We start from the raw sequence: 20,941 nt of genomic DNA on the forward strand, positions 1-20,941 counted from the left end.
GCTCTGTATGCATAATATTTTGTTTGAATAAGGTTTCTGCTTTCTGGAAAATGCAAAGCACAGGAATCTAACCTCTTCACCTGTGTAAGGAAAATGAGGCTCAGAAAGGTGAAATAACTCCGACTTCCAGGCACCACCTCCTTCCAGACAGCTCTTGCCCTGCTCCTGCCCTGCTCCAAGAAAGGCTGTGGCGAGTCAGGAGGACAATTGCCAGAGGATAATTTCTGTATGGAAGGATCCTGCCCCTCCTACCTGAGCTCTAACGGGCTTTCCCTCTTTAGCCCGGAGCCCCATCGTGACCTTCCCAAGCTCTGGTTGTGGGATCTCAGATGAAGAAAAAGGGCACCCAAGGAGGAATGTGGCACGTGAAGAGGACAGCAGGACCATTTGCTAGACAAGATCTTCAACTTGAGGGACGGGAGGCAGTTGAGAACAGTTTTGAAGGTGCAGACTGATGCGGGGTGCAGTGTTGGGGGAGGCAGGAGCCGCTGGTCTTTTCCCACCCGCTGTTGCTCTGCGGGGAGAGCCTCGGCAGGCACCCGCGCTCCCAGGGATGGGTCCAACTCCAGGATCCCAGCAGCGCCCGTACGTGTGTGTTAGGGCTGCAGAGTGGGGGTCTACCCGTCACTTCGGAGAGAAGAAAGCCTGTTCTGCCGATTCGTTCGGCACGAAGGGCACGACTCCCCCGCGGTTCCCGGTGACGCCCGTCTCGGAGGTGCGGAGCGCGGGCGGCGGTGGCGGCGGGAACGCGGGCGAGCCCGGGGCCGTCCACCTGCTCCGGCGTCGCAGCGCAGCGCAGCGCAGCGCAGCGCAGCGCGCGCTCGGGGGGGCGGGCTCCGGCGCGGAGCAAGGGTCCCAGGTGCGGGGCCGCGCGGTCCCGGGGCCACCGCCTCCCCCCCGCCGGGGCCACCGCCCCCCCTCCCCCCCGGCCAGCGCGCCCGCCGCGCTCAGTCCGGCCCCAGCAGCCTACCTCGGGGCGGGGGGGGCGGGGGGCGGAGGGCGCGGGCGGGGGCGGAGCCTCCTTGTTGTTGTTTCTCGGCGGCGCCGCCCCTGAGGGGGGCGCGGGCCACGCGGCCGGAGAGCCCGCCTCCCCTCCCCTCCCCTCCCCCTCCCCCCCTCCGCCCCGCTCGCCCGCCTCTTTGTATCCAACATCCGGGTTTCCCCGCTGGCTCGGCTCCGCGGCCGCGGCTCAGGAGCCATTTTGGACTCGGTTCAGCTCCCCTCCCCCCACCCCTCCCCCCGTTCATGGCCCCTCCGGACTCGGCCCCTGCGCCCGGGGCCCGGGCCCAGCCCCGCCGCGCTATGCCCGAGTCGGGCGCCCCCCGGCCCGCGCCCCGCCGCCGCCCCCCGGCCCCCGCGTCGCCCCGGAGCCCGGGCCGCAGCCTGCGCCGCCCGCAGCGGCCCTGAGCCCGGCGCCGCCGCCCGGCCCTCGGAGCCTGCACGCCGCCCGGGGACGAAGGCGCGGGAAGCGCGCGGGGAGCGAGCCCGGAGGCAGAAGCGGGAAGGAGAGCGCAGCCGCCGCCGGGCCCTGCGCGCCCCGGGAGCGCCGCGCGGCCCTGCCCGCGGGCTCCGGGTGTCCGCGGGGCGGCGCCGCGGAACATGACGGCGCCCTGGGCGGCCCTCGCCCTCCTCTGGGGATCGCTGTGCGCGGGTAAGGACGGGGCGCGGCGCGGCGCGGGGGGCGCGGGGGGCGCGGGGAGGGCGCCGCGCGGTGTTTACCAACAAAGGGCGGGCCCGTGGCCCTCTCGCCGCGCCACCTGCACCCGCGGGCGCCTCCCGGGGCGGGGACTGGGGCGTCCTGGGCGCCGCCGCGCTCGTCGATGGGGGGGACGCTCTCGTTGGTGCGGCCCCACGGCCGGGGCCGGGGCCCAGAGCGTCAGCCAGGCTCGGGGTTCAGGCAGCCCGGGCGCGTGAGCCCAGGGCCCGCGAGAGGGAAGCCAGGGCGTGGGGACGGCGGCCGGGCGTGGTAGGCAGGTCTGGCCCGGGGGTGGCGGGGCTGCGCGGCCCCCGGAGCCCCTCGGCACAGCCGGGGGGAGTCCCCGGCACCCCGGCACCGCGTGCCGCCGGCGGCTGCGCCCGGCGCCAGCTCCCGCCTACGCCCGCCTCCCCCGCGGCGGCCCCAGGACCCAAGGTGCGGTCACCCCACGGGACCGCTTTGTTCGGGGCTCCTGGGACGGGAGGTGGGGTGCGAAGAAAAATTGACCGGTCCCTGTGTGTGCCTCCGGGGAGCACGTGGCAGGGGTGGGCGATCGGCGGGGCTAGCGTTCGGCTCGCGCCTGTGGGTGACGGGGTGTGGGTGCGGGTGTCTACACGCGGAGTCGCGCTGGACGGAGCTTTCCCCCAGAGCCGGAGCAGCGATTTTCCTCTTCTAGCGGCGTTGCGGCGCGCCCGGCCCCGGCTGCGTGCAGGGATGGGGTCCGCACTCGGGTTCGGGTGGCTCCGGTGGCCCTTGGTGGCCCTGGGAAACGGGGAGCCGCGCATTGAAGCTCCTGGGAGAAGCCCGGGGAGGTCGGGCGGCTGGTGCGCGGAATCCGGGGCGCCGGGTCCTGCGCGCCTTTGTTCCCAGCCCCCATTACACATGCAGCGCGGGTCCCCGGCCGCCCGCCCGCCGCGGCTGCAGCGCGGAGTCTGGGAAACCCGGGCAGGGCGGGGCCTGGCGTGCAGGGGTGGGGCAGGGATCCCCGCGCTCCTGCGGGGGTGGAGATGGGGGATCTCCGCCGCAGCCCACCCCCATCTACCCCCTCCTGCTAATGTGGCGTGACTTGGTTGTGCGCACCCAAAGCGAGTGAGCTGTGTGGAGTTTGGAGCTGCGTAGTCAGAGCGCAGGGACGAAGACCCCCCGACTGGTATTTGGGCACAGTGTGACAGGGGCATCAGGCCCTCTTGGAGCCATTTCCCCTGTGGTAGAAGCAGAGTGGTGGTGTTGAGCTTGGTTCCCTCTCTGCCTTTTAAGTGCTGCTTGGAGATGCTTCTGAAGAGAACAGAAGGCGTTGCTCTCCAGAGGCTGGGGCCGTCAGGCTGACTTACTAGGCATGCAGCGGCCCACCCGGCTGTCTCCAGGTCTCTCTGGAAGGTTCTGGGCTCTTCCAAGCTCCAGCCTGCAGAGGGGACCTCCTTCTGTGACAGGACAGCACCAGCCTCCTCTCCCTTCCTGGCGAGGCAGGACAGGACAGGGTGGGATTGGGCTCCTCCATGGTCTGCCTTTCCCTCCTTCCCTCGGCTTCCCCCACCTGACCTGGGCAGTGCTGGAGTTAGACGGAATCCAAGGACCTGTGTTCCTGCCCTGAGACGAAGGTGGGGTCGCTGGGTGTTTCTTGTGGTCACAACAGCCAGTTTTTTGGTGGCTGCTGCGCTGACCCGTGAAGAGCTATGGGAAGAGCTGGTGCTCCTGTTCTTTTACTTCATGGATGCCCTTCCTTCAAGCTCTTGGCTTGCCATTTAGAATTACTCCATCGCCTGCAGCACACAGTAGGAGGTTCAGGAACAGCGCTGTCCAACAGAAATATAGCATCCACCATGTATGTAACTTAGAATTTTCTAGTAGTCGTGTTAATAAAAGAAAAAACAGGTGTCTTAGTCTGTTTGGGCTGCTGTAAATAAATACCATGACTGGGTGACTTCAGTAACAGAATTTATTTCTCACAGTTCTAGTGTCTGGAAGTCCAAGACCAGTGTGCCAGCATGGTAGTGTTGTGGTGAGGGCCCTCTTTCTGGCTGGCAGATGGCTGCCTTCTCACTGCATCCTCATGTGGCTTTCCTCTGTGTTTGGAGGGCCAGGTAGAGAGAGCTCATTCCTTCTTCCTCTTCTACTAATTCTAAATTGAGGGCCCCACTACCATGAACCAGACTAACTCTGATTACCCCCCAAAGGCTCTAGCTCCAAATACCGACCTTTTGGGGGTTAGGGTTTCAAGATACGAATTCTGAGAGGACACATATAAACATTCAGTCTCTACCTCTGAAACTAATAATACACTACGTTAATTGAATTTAAATAAAAAAAAACTAGTCTATAACAAGGTGAAATTAACTTTAATGGTATGGTTATTTAACCTGATATATACCAAGTAATCAGTATTGAATGATTACATGATTTCGCATTTAATCAGTATTAAAACAGTTAATGAGACCATTTTATGGTTTTTTTTTTTTTTTTTTGTGCTATCCTCAAAATCCAGTGTGTTTTTTATACCTACAGAACATGTGAACTTTCCCCATTTTAGGTGCTCAGTAGTCACATTTGGGTAGTGGCTGCCATACTGGGTGGTGCATAGAAGAAAGGGGGGAATTTATGCTATAATAATGGCACATGGTGCTTGTTACAAGATCACTGTTCAGTTCTGCAGGTTTTTCGTGTTCTGTGCCTGGCTCAGTACCCTTGTGAAATAAGTTTGCACTTGCCTTGTAGGACATCCTAGACAGATTTCTCTCTTTAGGATTTCTGACATCTGTCTCTGTATTTGGGGTTCAGATCAGAGCCTGTGGGGGTGGGGTGGAGAATTTCTGAGTGGAATGTCAGGAGCCACTGGCAGAGGAGGAGCTAACTCTGTCCCATCAGGAACTGCCAGCTTGGACTGCCTGAAGTTGTCCTCATAGGCTGGATACTCTCTGATCCAAAGGTGTTTATGTCCTCAGGGGAGAAATGTGTGTATGTGTTATGAGTGAGGTGACCTGCAGGCTTTTTGTAGTGGTGGCTGCTAAGGATGCAGACCACAGATCTACAGGTTGTTGGTGCCATTCCCCAAGGAAAAGGCATCCTTTGCTTCCTCTCCTTGTGTCTGCTGGGTACTCCAGGTACTGGCTGGCTGGGCTGCCCTTTGGGAGGAGTGGACACCCTACTGTTAGAGGCTCTTTCGAGAAACTCAGCCAGCCTTCCAGGCTCTATAGCTGTGTGAATAAATAAGTCCTGGAACCCCATAGCCTCCTCCAGCTTGGGTGGGCCTCTGGTGTACTACTCTGCAGGGGCATTAAGAATCCCCAGATTGGGACGCCCTCTATTTTTCTGCCTCTCTCTCTCTCTGTGTCTCTCATGAATAAATAAAATCTTTAAAAAAAAAAACAAAAACAAAGAAGAATCCCTAGATAACACCTGGACCTCCCCTACCCCTAGCACTTCACTTAAGGAATTTGCAGGGAGCCCAGTGAAGAGTGCCCATTCTATACCATGGACCTTTGAATCGTGAACCTCTCTGAGAATCCGATAAAAGCTGTGGACTCTTCTCCCAGGAAAATACAAATAAAGAAAGAGAAAGCATATGTGTGTGAGAGCCAATGCATGCATTGTACATGCACACTTGCTGTTTTGCATTGATACCAGAAACTTGTAGCCCCCTGGGTTGGGCTCTGTGAAGTGCTGGCTGCCCTACACATAGCCATTGTACCAGTTTTGAGGGGCAATTTGTTGCCCTTGGTGGGGGGTGCACTGGGCTCACTCCCACATTGCTTCCTCCACTGGACTTCTTTACTTCTGTCCTTTGTAATCCCCCTGTAGTGTTTACATTCCAGCCCTGGTTCCTTTTTCTCCTCCTCCAGGCAGCTCTCCCTTGAGTGCCTGTGCATTCAGCCCCTTCCTGAGAGCTCAGGGTGGTGCAAGTCGGAATCAAAGGACATCAAGTTAAGAGTTAAGATTCACTTGTAGATCCTGGCCTGTTACTGTGGACCAAGATTTGGGGGCTGTGAGGAGGAGCTGATGCAGGGAATACTTTTGAGAATGACACTGGTTAGAGGACAGCTCTCAGGCAGGGTCCTGGCTGGGTAGACCTCAATCTAGGACAGGGTTTCTCAGTCTCGACACTATGGACAATCTAGACCCTATGATTCTTTGTTGTGTGTGTTTGGAGATGGTGGTGACACCTGTCTTGTGTGTGGTAAGACCTTTAGCACCATCCTTGGTTTCTGTCCACTTAATGCTAGTATTGTGACAACAAAAATGTCCTGGGTGGAGGGGTTGTAAATCGCCTCGGGTTGAGAACCCTGGATCTAGAATGTTCCTGTGCTTTAAAGAGATAGTTGTGGGAGGTGGGATTATGGCTAATGCCCACAGCACCTAGCCTTTGCGGATTCAAGGTGGGAGGTTGGAGTCTCCTCAAAGCCTGGGAGATCCCTGCCTGCTCGGCCGTGAAAGTGATTGGCAGTGAGTGGTTTGGGAGGACCTCGGCCAGCTAGCGAGAAGGATCCTGGCGTCCTTGAGTTTTCCCAGCAGCGGTTCGGGTTTCAGGGCTTCAGGGAGGTGGCGGCCGTGGGTGGCCCGGCAGCCTGCCCGCCCTGGACCCACACACACCCGCCCACCGCCTCTGCCCGCTGCCTTGAGCTTTGCGCGGGGGGCCTCGCCCTCCCACTCGAGCAGAATGTCAGGCAGTGCGTGTTGCCCGGGCCGCCGCGCCGCCTGGAACCTCGGGGCCGCTGGCCGGGGAGCCGTGGCTGGGAGCTGAGGCTGCCCGTGGACCCGAGCAGTGCCGGGGCTGCAGCAGGACGCGGGCATGCCCCTGCCCTCGAGCAGGCCGGCTGCTTGGCACCCCGCCGAACCTGGGGACGCCAGCGCAGGGGGGCAGCGTCTCCCCCGAGGTATGGGCTCAGGCCTCCACCTGGCTGCTGGGAGTCGGCTGGCAGGCCCCTGGGAGCTGGGGTGGGCAGCGCGGGCGGCCCTCACCCGGGGGCCTGGTCTCTGGGCACGTGTGCTGGGCTTGGCAGGTGGGCAGCACCGCATCTCTTCTTCTCTCCTGACCTGCCCCGAGCTCTGCTGGGGAAGGCTTTCTGGGGGCTCCTCTGGTCTGGAGCTCAGCAAGTTCAGCTCGCTTTGCTGCACTGGGACCTGACTGCAGACTGGGCTCATAGGGTGGGAGGATGCAGTCCCCAGCGCTTGCCTTTCCAAGTTCTCCGCCACTGGTGTGTCCCCTGCTTATTTTAAAGGGCTTCTTACTGGGATTGAGACTTCTGGTTCCATCTTCTTGACTTCTCATAATCTTTATCGTCTTTCCTTCTCTCCCGTTTGGCCACCCAATTCCTTGTTCCGGAATAGACACCCACCCCTTCGGGGCTTCCTTTTTGAACTTTCTCCACCTGACTGGGGCCCAGCTCAGCCCCGCTCAGCCCAGAGGTGCCTGTTTCTTGAGGACTTGGATACCCAGGTTGGGGGTGGGGTTGGGAAAGAGAGAGGAGATGGGACTGCCTTCTTCCAAGTCCCTGGTTTGTTTGTTGGTGACGACTATGTCCAAGGCACTGGAAACCCAACTGATGACACGGGCTGGGGGTGAGCTGTCACTCTTTCTGGCCCAGGATCAATCCTGGCTTCCTGCCTTTGGCCAGCCCCATGTTTTGCTCTGGTTATTCCAGTCTTGCTGTACACATACATGTGCCTTTTTCAGACTCAGGGGCTGGCAGCCCTAGCTGGGTATTTTCATTCCTGGACTTGTGGTTATTAGGAGCAGGTGTTGGAAAGGAAGCCTGCCTCACTGGGCAGATGTGTAGCCCTTCTCCCAAGGGACCTTCTCTAGGGGCCTGGCCTGCCGCACAACAGGACTTTCTCTTCTCTGGTCAGCTTCTGGGCTGGAGCAGAGGTGTTTTGTGAGGTGAGCTCATGTTCTTGTTTGCAAATGTTCCTCTGCCGACTATCTCAGTTCCACTCTGACAACCAAGGAGGCTAAAATTAGTTCTGGGGAAGGAAAAGGAAGGCAGATTGGAAACCCAAGCCCTTGGCTGGAGGATGGAGAAGGCTGCTTCCCGGAGTTTGTGGTCAAGCATTTCAGAAGATGTGACCAGACCAGCTGTTGTCTGTCCATCCACGGAGAGGGTGGGGCCCCTGCTTGCCTCTTAGACTTGAACCAATGGAAGTGGGAGGCTGACTCGGAAGCTGAGTCTCTTGAGTGTTGATGTCAGGGTCAGGGTGTTTTTTTCTTCTGGTTTGTGTAGTGGTGTGCAGTGTTTTCAGGTATGAGGGCAATGCCTTTTAATGTCTAATGTCTTTGACAGTGCACACCCCCCCCCCCCCATATTGATTCAGGAAACATGTGAGTTCTCAGTGCCTTGGATTAAGAAACCTATGCACTTTTCTGTACTTTTGGGAATTTCCTTGTCACCCAAGTCTTGACATTCCCTTCAGGTACTTCGTATCCAGGCAGACCAGGGTCTGGGAAGTGGATTATGTGGCTCATGCCTCATAAGGAGGTCTAGCCTCTGTGTGCCCTGAGAACCTGGGGAGCAGAGTTCATCTGCTCTGTGGCTTAGAAGTAGAGGGGCAGAAAAGTTACAGTGAATTCTGATTTCCCTTCCCACCTGTTTGGCCCTTCCTGTGAACCCCTTACCTGATAGTGGGTCCTGAAGGAGAACCAGGCTACCTCTCCTCCCCTGAAAAACCCACTCCCACAACCTCCTTTACCCAGGGGTCTCCTGGTTAGGCACCCTGGTTGTAGCTCCAAGAGGAGAGGTCACTTTGGTCCCTTCCTTTCCTATTTAAATTTTACTAATTCTTAGTTTTACAAATAATATGCATACATTCAGCTGCAGAAAATTAGACATTACAGATAAAACCAGGGCCCTTTACCACCCCGGCCCCCATCTATACATTTTATCTGTGCGTCTATGGAAGCATTGATGAAATAGTATTTTTTAACCTAAAATGGTATTGCTCCTCTTCAAACATTTAATTGGGGTATAAAATACAAGTAGAACTGTGTATTATCATAAGTGATGGCTTGATGAATTTTCACAAACTGTGCCCATATAATCAGCATCTAGATGGGGAATCAGAAATCTTTTAAAAAATATTTTATTTATTCATGAGACACACACACACACACACACACACACACACACAGAGAGAGAGAGAGGCAGAGACACAGGCAGAGGGAGAAGCAGGCTCCATGCAGGGAGCCTGACGCGGGACTCGATCCCAGGTCTCCAGGATCAGGCCCTGGTCTGAAGGCAGCGCTAAACTGCTGAGCCACCCGGGCTGCCTGGGAATCAGAAATTTACCAGCCCCTATCCCCACTAAGCCCTTTCTTGCTCCCTTCTAGGCTCTACTCCTACATCCATCCCTAAGGTTGTTCACTATCCTGACTTCTCATGGCACACGTTAGTTTTGCCTGGTTTTGTGCTTTAGATGAGTGAAATCTACCAGAGTGAATTGTTTGTGGCCATCGATTGCTTATCTGTGTTGTTCGATGTCATGGCTTTTAAATGCAGAGGAATGTTTTGGCAATCTTTCTCATACCTGTGGATCTACCTTGATTTTTTTAAATAGCTGTGTGAAATTTCAGTTTGTATGTAGACTACATTTTATATAGTCTATTGATGGATTTTTCTGATTGCATACATTTTATGCAGACTGATTCTCAACGAGGAATTTTTTTTTTACTTTTTATATTTATTTTTTAAAATATTTTATTTATTTATTCAAGAGGGACACACAGAGAGGCAGAGACATAGGCAGAGGGATAAGCAGGCTCCCTGTGGGTAGCCCGATGTGGGACTTGATCTCAGGACCCTGGGATCATGACCCGAGCTAAAGGTAAGTGCTCAACTGCTGAGCCACCCAGGGGTCCCTATATTTTATTTTTTTAAAGATTTATTAACGTAAATAAAGACACTGAATGTGGAACTTGAACTCAAAGCCCTGAGGTCAAGAGTTGTGTGCTCTACTGACTGACCCAGCCGCAGCACATGTATATTTTAAATTTTAATAGGTACTGAGACATGGCTGTACTGTTCCCTCCCCCAACTCCCCCAATCTATCCAGGTGATGGCAATGGGGGCAGAAGCTGGGTAAGATGGCAGCTGGCCCTCTGCAGCGATATACGAGCCTCTCCTCCCCCTCCAGAAACGCTAGATTGCATAGGTTGGAAATAGCCCGTGTCATGAAGGGTGCCCAGACAGGTCTAGTGTCCACTAGGTCCACTGCTTCCTGTGTCTGAGCCTCCTGGTAACTGTGTTGATAAAAGAGAGGTAGCAGTGGACTTGCCAGTAAGTGCTAGCAGGTCTGAGTATGGGATGGATGTGCATGTCTGTGTAAGCTCACTGGCCATGCTTTATGCTGCCTCTACCCTCCAGGGAGACTGAGGCACTTGCTGAAGGTTGTGAGGAGCTGTGTGTTAACAGGGCACCACTGGTGAATCCAGTGCTTTGACAAGATTGTAACAGGGCAGGATCTGATTTTGTATGTGGTGATAATGCTGGTAGGAGGGATAGGAGACACTTGCAGAGAATTATTTTAGAATCTGGTGAGAAGCTTCTCATGATAGAAGGGGCTCTGGGGAGCTTCACTTTCTCTCTCTCTCTCTCTCTCTCTCTCTCTCTGTGTGTGTGTGTGTGTGTGTGTGTGTGGTGTTTGCTTGTATAACTTTCTGCCACAGTTGGCCATAGAACTAGGGAGGATAGTTTGAGATGATTGTTCTCCAGAGTTTGTACTTTCCTAGTCTCCTTCAGTGTGCTGCCTGCTGCTTCATTGTGCTTTCACTGAGATTCCTTGTGTACGTCCACTTGTTAGGCTCTGCTTGTGGACTTAGGTGACAGTATATTTATGATACTGTCTCTAGGATGAATGATGTCCCCATTAGCTTTCCCACATTGTACAGGTGATGTGCGCTCTCTGTGCATTAGGCTGATAGGGCTGCCACCGGATGGATGGCTTTGAAATAACACACACTGGGTGGCTTCAATACCAGAAATTTACTTTCTCACAGTTCTGGAGGCTGGAAGTCCTCCTCAGGGTACCAGCAGGATTGGTTTCTGGTGAGGCCTTTCTCTTTGGCTTGCAGATAGCTGCCTACTTACTGTATGGTCTTTTCTCTGTGTGCAGACACTCTTCCTCTGTGTTAAAGACACCAGTCCTACTGGATTAGGGCCCCACCCTTATAATCTAATTTGACCTTAATTACCTCTTTAATGGGCTAATCACCCAGTCTAGTCACATTGGGGGTTAAGAATTTTGGGGGAACACAATTTAGTCCTTAATGGTCTGAAATAATAAAATTGATTGAAAGGGGATTTTGTTTCCCTCTTGAGTCACACTTTGGAATGAAAGTTATTTTTTTTTTTCCGGCCTCTGCCCCTAGAGTCTACTTAAACACTTCCCGTGAACAGGCTTATCTACACAGGTAATTTCAGTTTCTGTGTATGTGTAGAGTCTTCCCTTTGGGTATTATGTGTTCCTGAAAATAGTCTAAAAGCTGGGTAAAAAGTAGATATGGAGGCTTCCTCTTTTTTGATGACCAGGACCAACCCTCTTTCTGGAGGCATCTGGAAAAGATGGACAAATTGAGGAAACATCTCTGGCTGAAAGCATTGTACAGCTAAGAAGATAGTGAAGACTTACCAGGTCAGGATTTGTTTGAGAACAGTGGCCCTGGTGGTGACTTGATGTTTGAATTTCTTTTTAGCCCTTCCATGTAGGGAACTGAGAGGGTTGCATCTGCATTTGATAGCCTTGTGGGGCTAGGAAGACAGGGATTGGAGTTTTCAACAGAGGGCAGATATAGTGAACCCCTCCTTTTGAGTTGGATACCCAAAGACTTGGAGGCCACGGAGAACCAAAAGAAGACAGATCTAAAGCAGGATTTTTTAAAAAAAATTTTAAAGATTTTATTTATTTATTCATGAGAGACACACAGAGAGAGGCAGAGACATAGACAGAGGGAGAAGCAAGCTCCTCGCAGGGAGCCTGATGAGGGACTTGATCCTGGGACCAGGATCACTCCCTGAGCCAAAGACAGATGCTCAACCTCTGAGCCATCCAGGCATCCCTAAAGCAGGATTTGGATGCTCTGGAATTAATGGTACCCTTAGCTGCCTGCCAGAAGTACATGTAACATTATAGGAATATAACATCATTGTAGCCCTCAAATTATTTTACAGACAATTTTGCACGTATCACGACTGGTTTATCACTTTAAATAAATAACCAGAAAAAACATCACAGTTGAAGCAAACCTGAGTGAGCTCCAGACTGGAGTTATATACATACTGAAAAATAATGCTTGCTATGATCAAGGAAGTGAAAGTGAGGGTTTCAGTAGAAAGCTGGAAAAATGTATAAGAACTAAATGAAAAATTATAGATGGGCATTATACACTAACAGAGGTTAAGAACTCAATGAATGATTTTATCAGGAGATTAAGTCAAAATGAAGAAAGAATTAGAATCCGTGAATGGGAAGATAGATCAGAAGATACTATGCAGACTAAACCCTGGAAAGGCAAAAAGATTAATACAAAGGAGAGGGAAAGACAGGACGAAGTGAGAAGGTCCAAGATACGTGTAATCAGAGCCACAGAAATAAAGGCCAGAGAAACAAAATATAGAAGCAGGAGAGAGAATAGCTGAGAACTTTGCAAAATAAATGAAAGGCATTAAGCCACAGAATCAAGAAGCCCTGTGAACCAAGAAAAATAAAAATTCCACACCTATACTTATTCCAGCCAAACTTTTTTTTAAAATATTTTATTTATTTATTCATTAGAGACAGAGAGAGAGAGAGAGAGAGAGAGAGGCAGAGACACAAGCAGGCTCCATGCAGGGAGCCTGATGTGGGACTCGATCCTGGGACCCCAGGATCATGCCCTAGGCCAACGGCAGGTGCCAAACCGCTGAGCCACCCAGGGATCCCTCCAGCCAAACTTCTGAACACCAAGGAGAGAATCTTAAAAAGCAGACAGAGATAAAAGGCATTACAATCAAAAGAGTAGTAGTTATATTGACACCTAACTTCTCAGAAACAGTGGAAGCCAGAAAATAATGGAATGAAAGCTTTAAATGCTAAAAGAAAAAATTGTCTCTTTAAACTTCCAAATCAACTGAAACTATCTTTCAAGAATGAAGGTATCAGGGCACCTGGGTGGCTCAGTCAGTTAAGTGTCTGACTCTTGATTTTGGCTCGGGTCATGATCTTGGTTCTGAGATTGACCCTGTTGTCAGACTCCATGCTCAGCAGGGAGTCTGCTTGAGATTCTGTCTCTCCTGCCCCTCCTCCCCTCTGTCTCTCTCTTTTTCTCTTAAAAATAAGAAAATGAATGTTTACTTTTAAAAATTTTCAAAAAAGATTTATTTATTTATTTGACAGAGCGAGAGAGAGAGCCACACACAAGCAGGGGGAATGGCAGGCAGAGGGAGAGGGAGAAGCAGGTTCCTGCTGAGCAGGGAGCCTGATATAGGACTTGATCCCAGGACCCTGGGATCATGACCTGAGCTGAAGGCAGATGTTTAACGACAGGTGCCCAATAAATAAATCTTAGAAAAAAAAAAAAAAGGTATCAAGTAAAGAGGGTGTTCTTCAGACAGACGGTAAATGATCTAGATGGGAGGTCAGAGATGCAGAAAAGAATGAAGGACATTGAAAGTGATACATAGGATTGCATTACTGAGTTTGAAACACATAAAAACACATGAAAACAATGCTGTATAGGAAGTGGAGTGAAAATGGAATTCAGTTTTTTTTTTTTTTTTTAAGATTTATTTATTCATGAGAGACACAGAGAGAAGCAGAGACACAGGCAGAGAGGCAGAAGCAGGCTCCATGCAGGGAGCCCGATGCGGGACTCAATCCTGGTTCTTTTTCTTTTCTTTTTTTTTTTTAAATTCAGTTCTTAACATTGGTCACCAACAGGATAAAACTACCTATTAATGTTAGGATTTGATAAATCAGGGAGGTATGCTGTAAATTTCTAGGGTAACCACTAAAGGATAGAAAGATGAGAACTTTGAAGCTAATAAAGAGAACATAGAATAATAGAGAATTCACAAATTGAAAAGAAAGCAATAAATGTGAGATAAGAGGACAGAGTGGAGAGATAAATAGAACTAATATCTCTAATGAATATAAGATGCACATCTTTAAAACATTCACAAATAGAATTTGGCAATATGTAAAAAAAAAGATCTCTCTCTCTCTGTGTGTATCTCTCTATGTATCTAATGACCAAGTGTTTTAATCACAGAAATAAATGCATACTTGGTCTAACAATTGAAAATCTAATTTGCCATGTTAACTGAGCAAAAAACCCCATAGGATTTTTTAGTATATTCAGTAGATGCAGAAAAAGCTTGTACAGTTTAATCCTTAGAGTAAAACAATTTGGAAATGCAAGAACTAAGAAGAACCAAGTCTGTCTTTTTTTTTTTTTCCCCCTAAAGCTGTCTTAAAGAAAAAGAATAAGTTGTGCCTTCTGGATCAGGATTCATTGTAAAGCTATAGTAATTAAAATGGGAAGCTTTCGGTGCTAGATAGTAAATAGACAATGGATTAGAAATATCACTTTCAAGTGATATTTCATAGCTGTGAGAAATTGTTTCAATATTGGGAAGTGGTATTAGATGATGGCATTTCATCAGGGGAATAATCATCCATTTTGATGTCTTAGTGTTATAAAATTTCATCTTAAAACCATTCTAGCTAATGTTGACATGGTTTATTTATTTCCATTCATTTCTTTACAACCTGACTTTATGAATCTTTTGTTTAAGATTATTCAGTTTTAGAATTTCCATCTGGTTCTTTTTTTTCTTTTTTTTTTTTTTTTAGGTTTTATTTTCTGCTGGTGTATCCTATCAATGCCTTCACTGGAATGTATTTTCCTTTACTTTCTTGAACATACACTTCTGATAGTTACTTTAAAATCTTTGCTGATTCCAACATCTGATCATCTTAGAATCAGTCTTCATTGATTATCTGTTCTCTTGAATATGAGACATATTTACCTATTTTTCATATAATCTTGGATTATATCTAAATATTGTGAGTGATAATTATAGAGGCTCTGGATTGTTCCTCTTATAAGCATTGATTTTTTTTTTTGAGTTAATGTTTTTTTGTTTTTTTTTTTTTGTGTGTGTTAGCAGGTAGTTATATTGGCTGAATTCATAAACTCTTCTGTGGTGTGTAGCTGCTGAAATGTCTGTTTTAGTTCCTTTATGTTTACTTGGTTGCTTGCAGTGTGATGGTGCCTGTGTAGTTAAAGGTTAGCCAGCAGTTTGAACAGAGTTCACATGTAGATTCTGGCTTCCAGCCTGGTCTGGCTGTCACCCTGTAACTCCTTTGCTCTTCATCTTTAAGATACTTATCACTATCTTTTGTGTTGCATCTTTGGGTTTTTGCATCCTTGCATCCTTTGGGTTTTTGCATCCTTGTCGTCCTCTTTTTTTGATGGCTTCCTTATTTTGGAGGAGAGTATCCTCTAATACCTTTTGAGAAAGAATGAACAGAAGGTACGATTTTGGATCTTTATTTTCTCTCTTCTGCCTTCGTATTTCATTGATAGTTAATGGGGCATGGGCTTATAAATAGGAAATCTTTTCCCCTCCAGACTGTGAAGCACTGTCCCATTGTATTCTAGCTTCCAAATATTATTGGCTGCAGGAAGTTCAAAGCCATTCTGATTCCTAATTTTTTATAGGTGACATTTCTCATTTGATAGACATCTGCTGTGAGATCTTTTCTTGTCTCCACCGTGGTAAAATTTCACAGTGACGGGACCTGCTAGGGGTCCTGTTTTCATGTGCTGGTCTTTGATTTCATCCCTTTTGTTTCCTCCTGGAACTGCTGTTATTTAGGTGTTGAACTTTCTGCACTGAGCCTTTAGATTCCTTTTCTCTTTTCTCTCTTATTTTCTGTATCTTTCTGTGTTTACTTGACTTTGTGAGATTACGTCAATATTATCTTTTAATCCTTCTGTTGAGGCAGGCGCCAAACCGCTGCGCCACCCAGGGATCCCTAATCCTTCTGTTGATTTTCATTTCTGCCATTATTTATATATATATATATATATATATAAATAATGGCATATATATATATATATATAAATAATGGCATATATATATATATATAATGGGTCCACATATATATTTATATATATAATATATATATTATGTATAATAATTACGTGTGTGTATGTATATTCTACATTCATATTTCATTATATATATAATGGGACCACAACCTGAGCTGAAGGCAGATGATCAACCACTGAGCCACCCAGGTGCCCCGACCTGTTCATATTTAAGGATGGACCTGAATACCGATTGAAAGCTCTGAGCTCCTGAGTGGAACCTGCCAACGGTAGGATGATCTGCTTGGGTTATTTCTGAAGCTAGCCAGATTTTCCTGAGAAATGTCTTCTGCTTTCTCTTTGGGGACTTGTCAGGGAGGGTAGGTATAAGGCCTGACTACCAACATCCTGGGAGCCATGGTTGAAGGAGAACTGGAGTTTCTGTAATCCACATTTTGTCCTGTATTCTTCTTGTTTTAGTATGATACCCGTGCCCTCAAGTTTTCCTACTCCTTCCTGTCTAGAGACTCTTTATCTTCTTTAGAAAATAACCTATTCTGCTGGATTGGGGAAGGCAGCCCCAGCCATGGTGAGTGGTAGTGAGCTCTGAGGATCTAGCCAGCCTTTTTTTCTTTGGATTCATCTTCACCCCACTTCCAGAGAGAGACATGACACAAATTCCTGAGTTCTGGAGGATCCTGTGTTGGAAACCATGTTGCTTTTCAGCTTTCTCCACAGCCAACTCAGGAGTCTTTGTGGTTATTGACAACTGGTATAATCTGCTTTCCAGCTTCAGAATTTGATTTCTGTGGTTCTTTCCTGTTCTCTTTGTTTTTATGGGTTTATGCTTTAAAAACTTCTCTGTGCTGTGGTTTTCTTGGGATTATAGGAAGGAGCAAAAGTAATATTTGTGTATAATCCTTAACCTTTACCTGGAAGCTCTTCTTTAGTATCCTACAGATATGATGGTGCCTGGAGAAAGGCAAGGATTCTGGAGGATGGCCCTGGACTCACACTTTGTTCTTGGGAGGATGGTGCCAGGGACTTGTTTACAGAGTTGAAGTTGGAAGTGAATTGAGGTGATCTGGCTTGATTCCTTGTTCCTAGGCTGGGCTTGTGAAGGCATATAGAGCTCTTGTCACCCTTGGAAAGTGTTACTGCATTTAAATTTCTGGCAGTAATAGTGAAAGTGAAATAGCCAAAAAACCTCCTCATAGAAGACATGAAGTCTTCTATGAGGAGTAGAAGTGATGGATAAGGTATAATAAATACCCTTTTAAAATGGATATGCAGGGACGCCTGGATGGCTCAGCAGTTGAGCACCTGCCTTCGGCCCAGGGCGTGATCCTGGAGACCAGGGATTGAGTCCCACATCGGGCTTTCTGCATGGAGCCTGCTTCTCTCTCTGCCTGTGTCTCTGCCTCTCTCTCTCTCTCTCTCTGTGGCTCTCATGAATGAATAAATAAAATCTTAAAAATTAAATGGAAATGCATAGCTGCATATATAAGAAAGTAAGGGAGAAGCAAGAGGAGGCTTAAGTTATTGATTCTCAGGGAGACTTTGCCTCTCTCCTTAATTTAGAGATGTGGGTGGTTTAGTAGCAATAGGTAAGACATAAGAGATAATGTATAAAATTAAGACTGAGGTCCTCATATGATGAAACTTACATAGGGCTATACCTTCAGTGAAAGTATGGACTAGAAGAAACATCCTTTTGCTGACAAAGGGAGTATATAATGAAATTGTCTTGGCCTAGGTTGATAGGGAGGCAGGTGGTTTCCCTTGAGAATGTATAACCATAGATTTGTGCTTACATAAGCTTGGAGTTGAAGTTTATGCCAACAAGTGTTCTCTGGGAAACTTGAAGTTGAGAAATTAAAGTGATTCCAGGTTGATAGTGTCTTAGAAAGTTGGGCAGAAGCAAAAATATAGATTATCTTTGGAAGGTTGTCTCTCCTCCACCTCCACACTTGGCCTTAGAGTATTCTCAGAGAAGAGGCCTGATGAACATAAGCTCTGTATTCAAAAAGAGAACCCATAATTCTGAGAATCCTAAATTCTAAACACACAGGAAATAAGATACTATGAGTGAAAATAATCAGAATAACAGTGACAGAAATAAATGTTGAAGAAATTACATTATGGAATTATAAAATGGGGGTTTGGAAGTATGACAAATAACAGAAGTATCAAAATCAACCAAGAAGTTGTTTTTTTTTAAAATAGAACTTATAGACATGAAAAAAATGGGTTGAGTTTATAAATTGAGTAGAAGAGCTAAACAGCAAATTAGACACAGCCAAAGAGAGAATTAATAAATTGGAAGTTAGGCCATATGGAATTATCTATAATGGTGCCTAGACACAGAATTGGAAATATAAAGGCAAGGTTAAAATACTGGATAGAATGAGAAAGTCTAATAAACTTTAATAGGAATTTCAGAATCATAGAATAGGGAGATACAATACTCAAATTGAAAAAAGCCAAGAACTTTTCAGAATTGATAATAGAGGTGAATCATTGGACAAAATCATTTTTCCAAGCAGTGTAAATAAACTTAAACGTATATTTAGACACACAGCTCATAGTGAAACTGCAGAGAGACAATTGAAGAAAATAGCTAGAGAGAAAAGACAGAGTATCTTCAGTTCAAATATTAGCAGACTCTTCAGCAACAATAGTAAAAATCAGAAGACCGTGTAGTAATATTTTTAAGATGACAAGAGAAGATAACTCAGCCTAAGAGCTTATGTTCTTTTATTTTTTATGTATTTATTTTTAAAGATTTTATTTATTCACGAGAGACACACAGAGAAGCAGAGACATAAGCAGAGGGAAAAGCAGGCTTCATGCAGGGAGCCTGATGCGGGACTCGATCCTAGGATGCCAGGAACACACAGGTGACCCGAGTTTATGTTCTTTTAAATTATCAATTAGGGAGTGCCTGGATGGCTCAGTTGGTTGGGCATCTGCCTTCAGCTCAGGTTGTGATCCCAGCATACGGGATTGAGCCCTGCATCTGGCTCCCTGTTCCATGGGGAGGCTGCTTCTCCCTCTCCCTCTGCTTGTCACTCCCCTGCTTGTGAGCTCTCTCTCTCTCTCTTTCTCGTGAATAAATAAAATCTTTAAAAAATAAACTATTAATTAGGAAACAGGGCAAAATAACATTTTCAGAAAATCAAACAACTTCTCTACCAAAAGATCTTCAATGAAGGAGGATGTTCTTTTGGAAGGACAGTGGTCCTAGAAAAAACTGCAGAGATGTAGGGTTGGCCAAGCAGGCAAACTGATGAATGTATGGACAAATAAGAAAATACGGGGTGTATGCAACACAGATCATATCTGCTTTGGGAGGCAGATAAAAAGAACAATAGCAGATTAAGTATTTAACACCAATATTAAACTAATTAAGTGTGGTTGGAAGGAGATAGTTGGGGCTAAAACAGGTTCCTATGAGGGTTGGTAGAGATGTTGATTAACTTTAGGTTTTTAGCATAAATAGTACTTATAAAAGTTTAAAGGCTAGCTTGTAATAGAATAGATACAGAGTGCACTCCTTCCAGACTGGAATGGCTGAAATGTAGAATTACAAAAGATCATCCAAAGGTGGTAGCAGTAGAGAAAAAAAACAAATGTAAACAGCAGTAATCATGAATGTAAACAGGACTCAATTCTAGATCAAAGTGTTCAATTGAACTGGGGAAAAAAGATCAGAAAGATTTAAAATGAAAGAAAAAGATAAATTCAGAAAATACCACAAGCAATGTTGTATATATATGTTAGCATCAGCTCACGTGGCCTTTTTGGTGAAGAGCAAATGAACAAATGAAGAGGGTTACTATCGAGTTAGAAAAGTTTTATTATGGGCAGCCCAGGTGGCTTAGCGGTTTAGCGCCACCTTCAGCTCAGGGCCTGATCCTGGAGACCCGGGATCAAGTCCCGTGTTGGGTGCCCTGCATGGAACCTGCTTCTCCCTCTGCCTGTCTCCACCTCTCTCTCTCTCTCTCATGAATAAATAAGTAAAATCTTTAAAAAAAAAAAAGTTTCATTACCAAGAACATATAAAGAATTTTTTAAAAAAGATTTTATTTATTTATTTATGAGGGGCAGAGGAAGAAGCAGGCTCTATGCAGGGAGCCTGATGTGGGACTCGATCCTGGGACCCCAGGATTGTGCCGTGGGCCGAAGGCAGGCGCCAAACCGCTGAGCCACCCAGGGATCCCAAGAACATATAAAGAATTTATACAACTCCTAGGAAAAGCAACCCTGCAGAAAAATGGGAAAGGATATGAACAGGCATTTCTCAAAAAGATGGTCAGTTTCACAAATAATAAGGAAATGTGGATCAAAACTATAATACACTGTTTCATACAGACCAGGTGAGCAGGTATCGGCGTGAGGCTGTAGCTCAGTGGGGCTAAGTCTTCTGGAAATATAAACTGGTATATCCAGGTGGGTCCTTTGGAGAAAAGTTTGACAGTATCTAGTGAGTTAAAGATGCTCATGCTCTATGACCCAGTATCTCTAACATAGACCCTAAACGCTTGCCCACACATGAGTGGAAAGAAAGCACACAGAAGAGGAGTCAAGAGGCTTCATAGTGGCAGTGTTCAATCAGGACCCCTTATACATAACCTAAAAGTCCATCAGGAGAATGGATATTCAAGTTGTGAGGTCATACAGTGGGCTCTATGTACTGGGAATAAATGCATTGCAGAGCTACAGGCGAGGCAGCAGGGCACCTACTGTGGAACCAGGCTGCTAGGTTCAAAACCTGGTTTTGACACTTGGTAATAACTTAGGTAAGGTATTTCACCTCATTGTGTCTCATTTTATTTTATTTTATTTTTTTAAAAATTTTATTTATTTATTCATGATAGATCTAGAGAGAGAGAGGCAGAGACACAGGCAGTGGGAGAAGCAGACTACATGTTGGGAGCCTGATGCAGGACTCGATCGCGGGACTCCAGGATCGCGCCCTGGGCCAAAGGCAGGCACCAAACTGCTGAGCCACCCAGGGATCCCCTTATTGTGTCTCATTTTAGAATAAAATTATTATTATTAAGTGGAGTGGAGTGGGTGGGGGCAGAGGGAGAGAGACTCTTAAGCAGGCGTGGTGCCCAGCATGGAATCCTACATGGGCTCTATCTCAGGACCCTGAGGTCATGACCTGAGCCAAAATAAAGAGC

General features: G+C 47.6%; 1 protein-coding gene across 2 annotated transcripts in view; it reads left to right on the top strand.

Annotated features, from left to right (window-relative positions):
• Positions 1–1,464: 1,464 nt before the first annotated feature.
• The window catches only part of ACVR2B (activin A receptor type 2B), a 33,039-nt gene continuing 13,562 nt past the window's right edge, over positions 1,465–20,941 (top strand). For both annotated transcript variants that reach the window (XM_072726482.1, XM_072726483.1), the window contains exon 1: positions 1,465–1,651. In XM_072726482.1, the coding sequence (XP_072582583.1) occupies positions 1,600–1,651 (52 nt within the window). In that variant the 5' untranslated portion in view covers positions 1,465–1,599. The remainder of the gene's footprint in view (positions 1,652–20,941) is intronic.

The sequence above is a fragment of the Vulpes vulpes genome, chromosome 11 (genome assembly GCF_048418805.1).
Source record: "Vulpes vulpes isolate BD-2025 chromosome 11, VulVul3, whole genome shotgun sequence".
NCBI lineage: Eukaryota > Metazoa > Chordata > Mammalia > Carnivora > Canidae > Vulpes > Vulpes vulpes.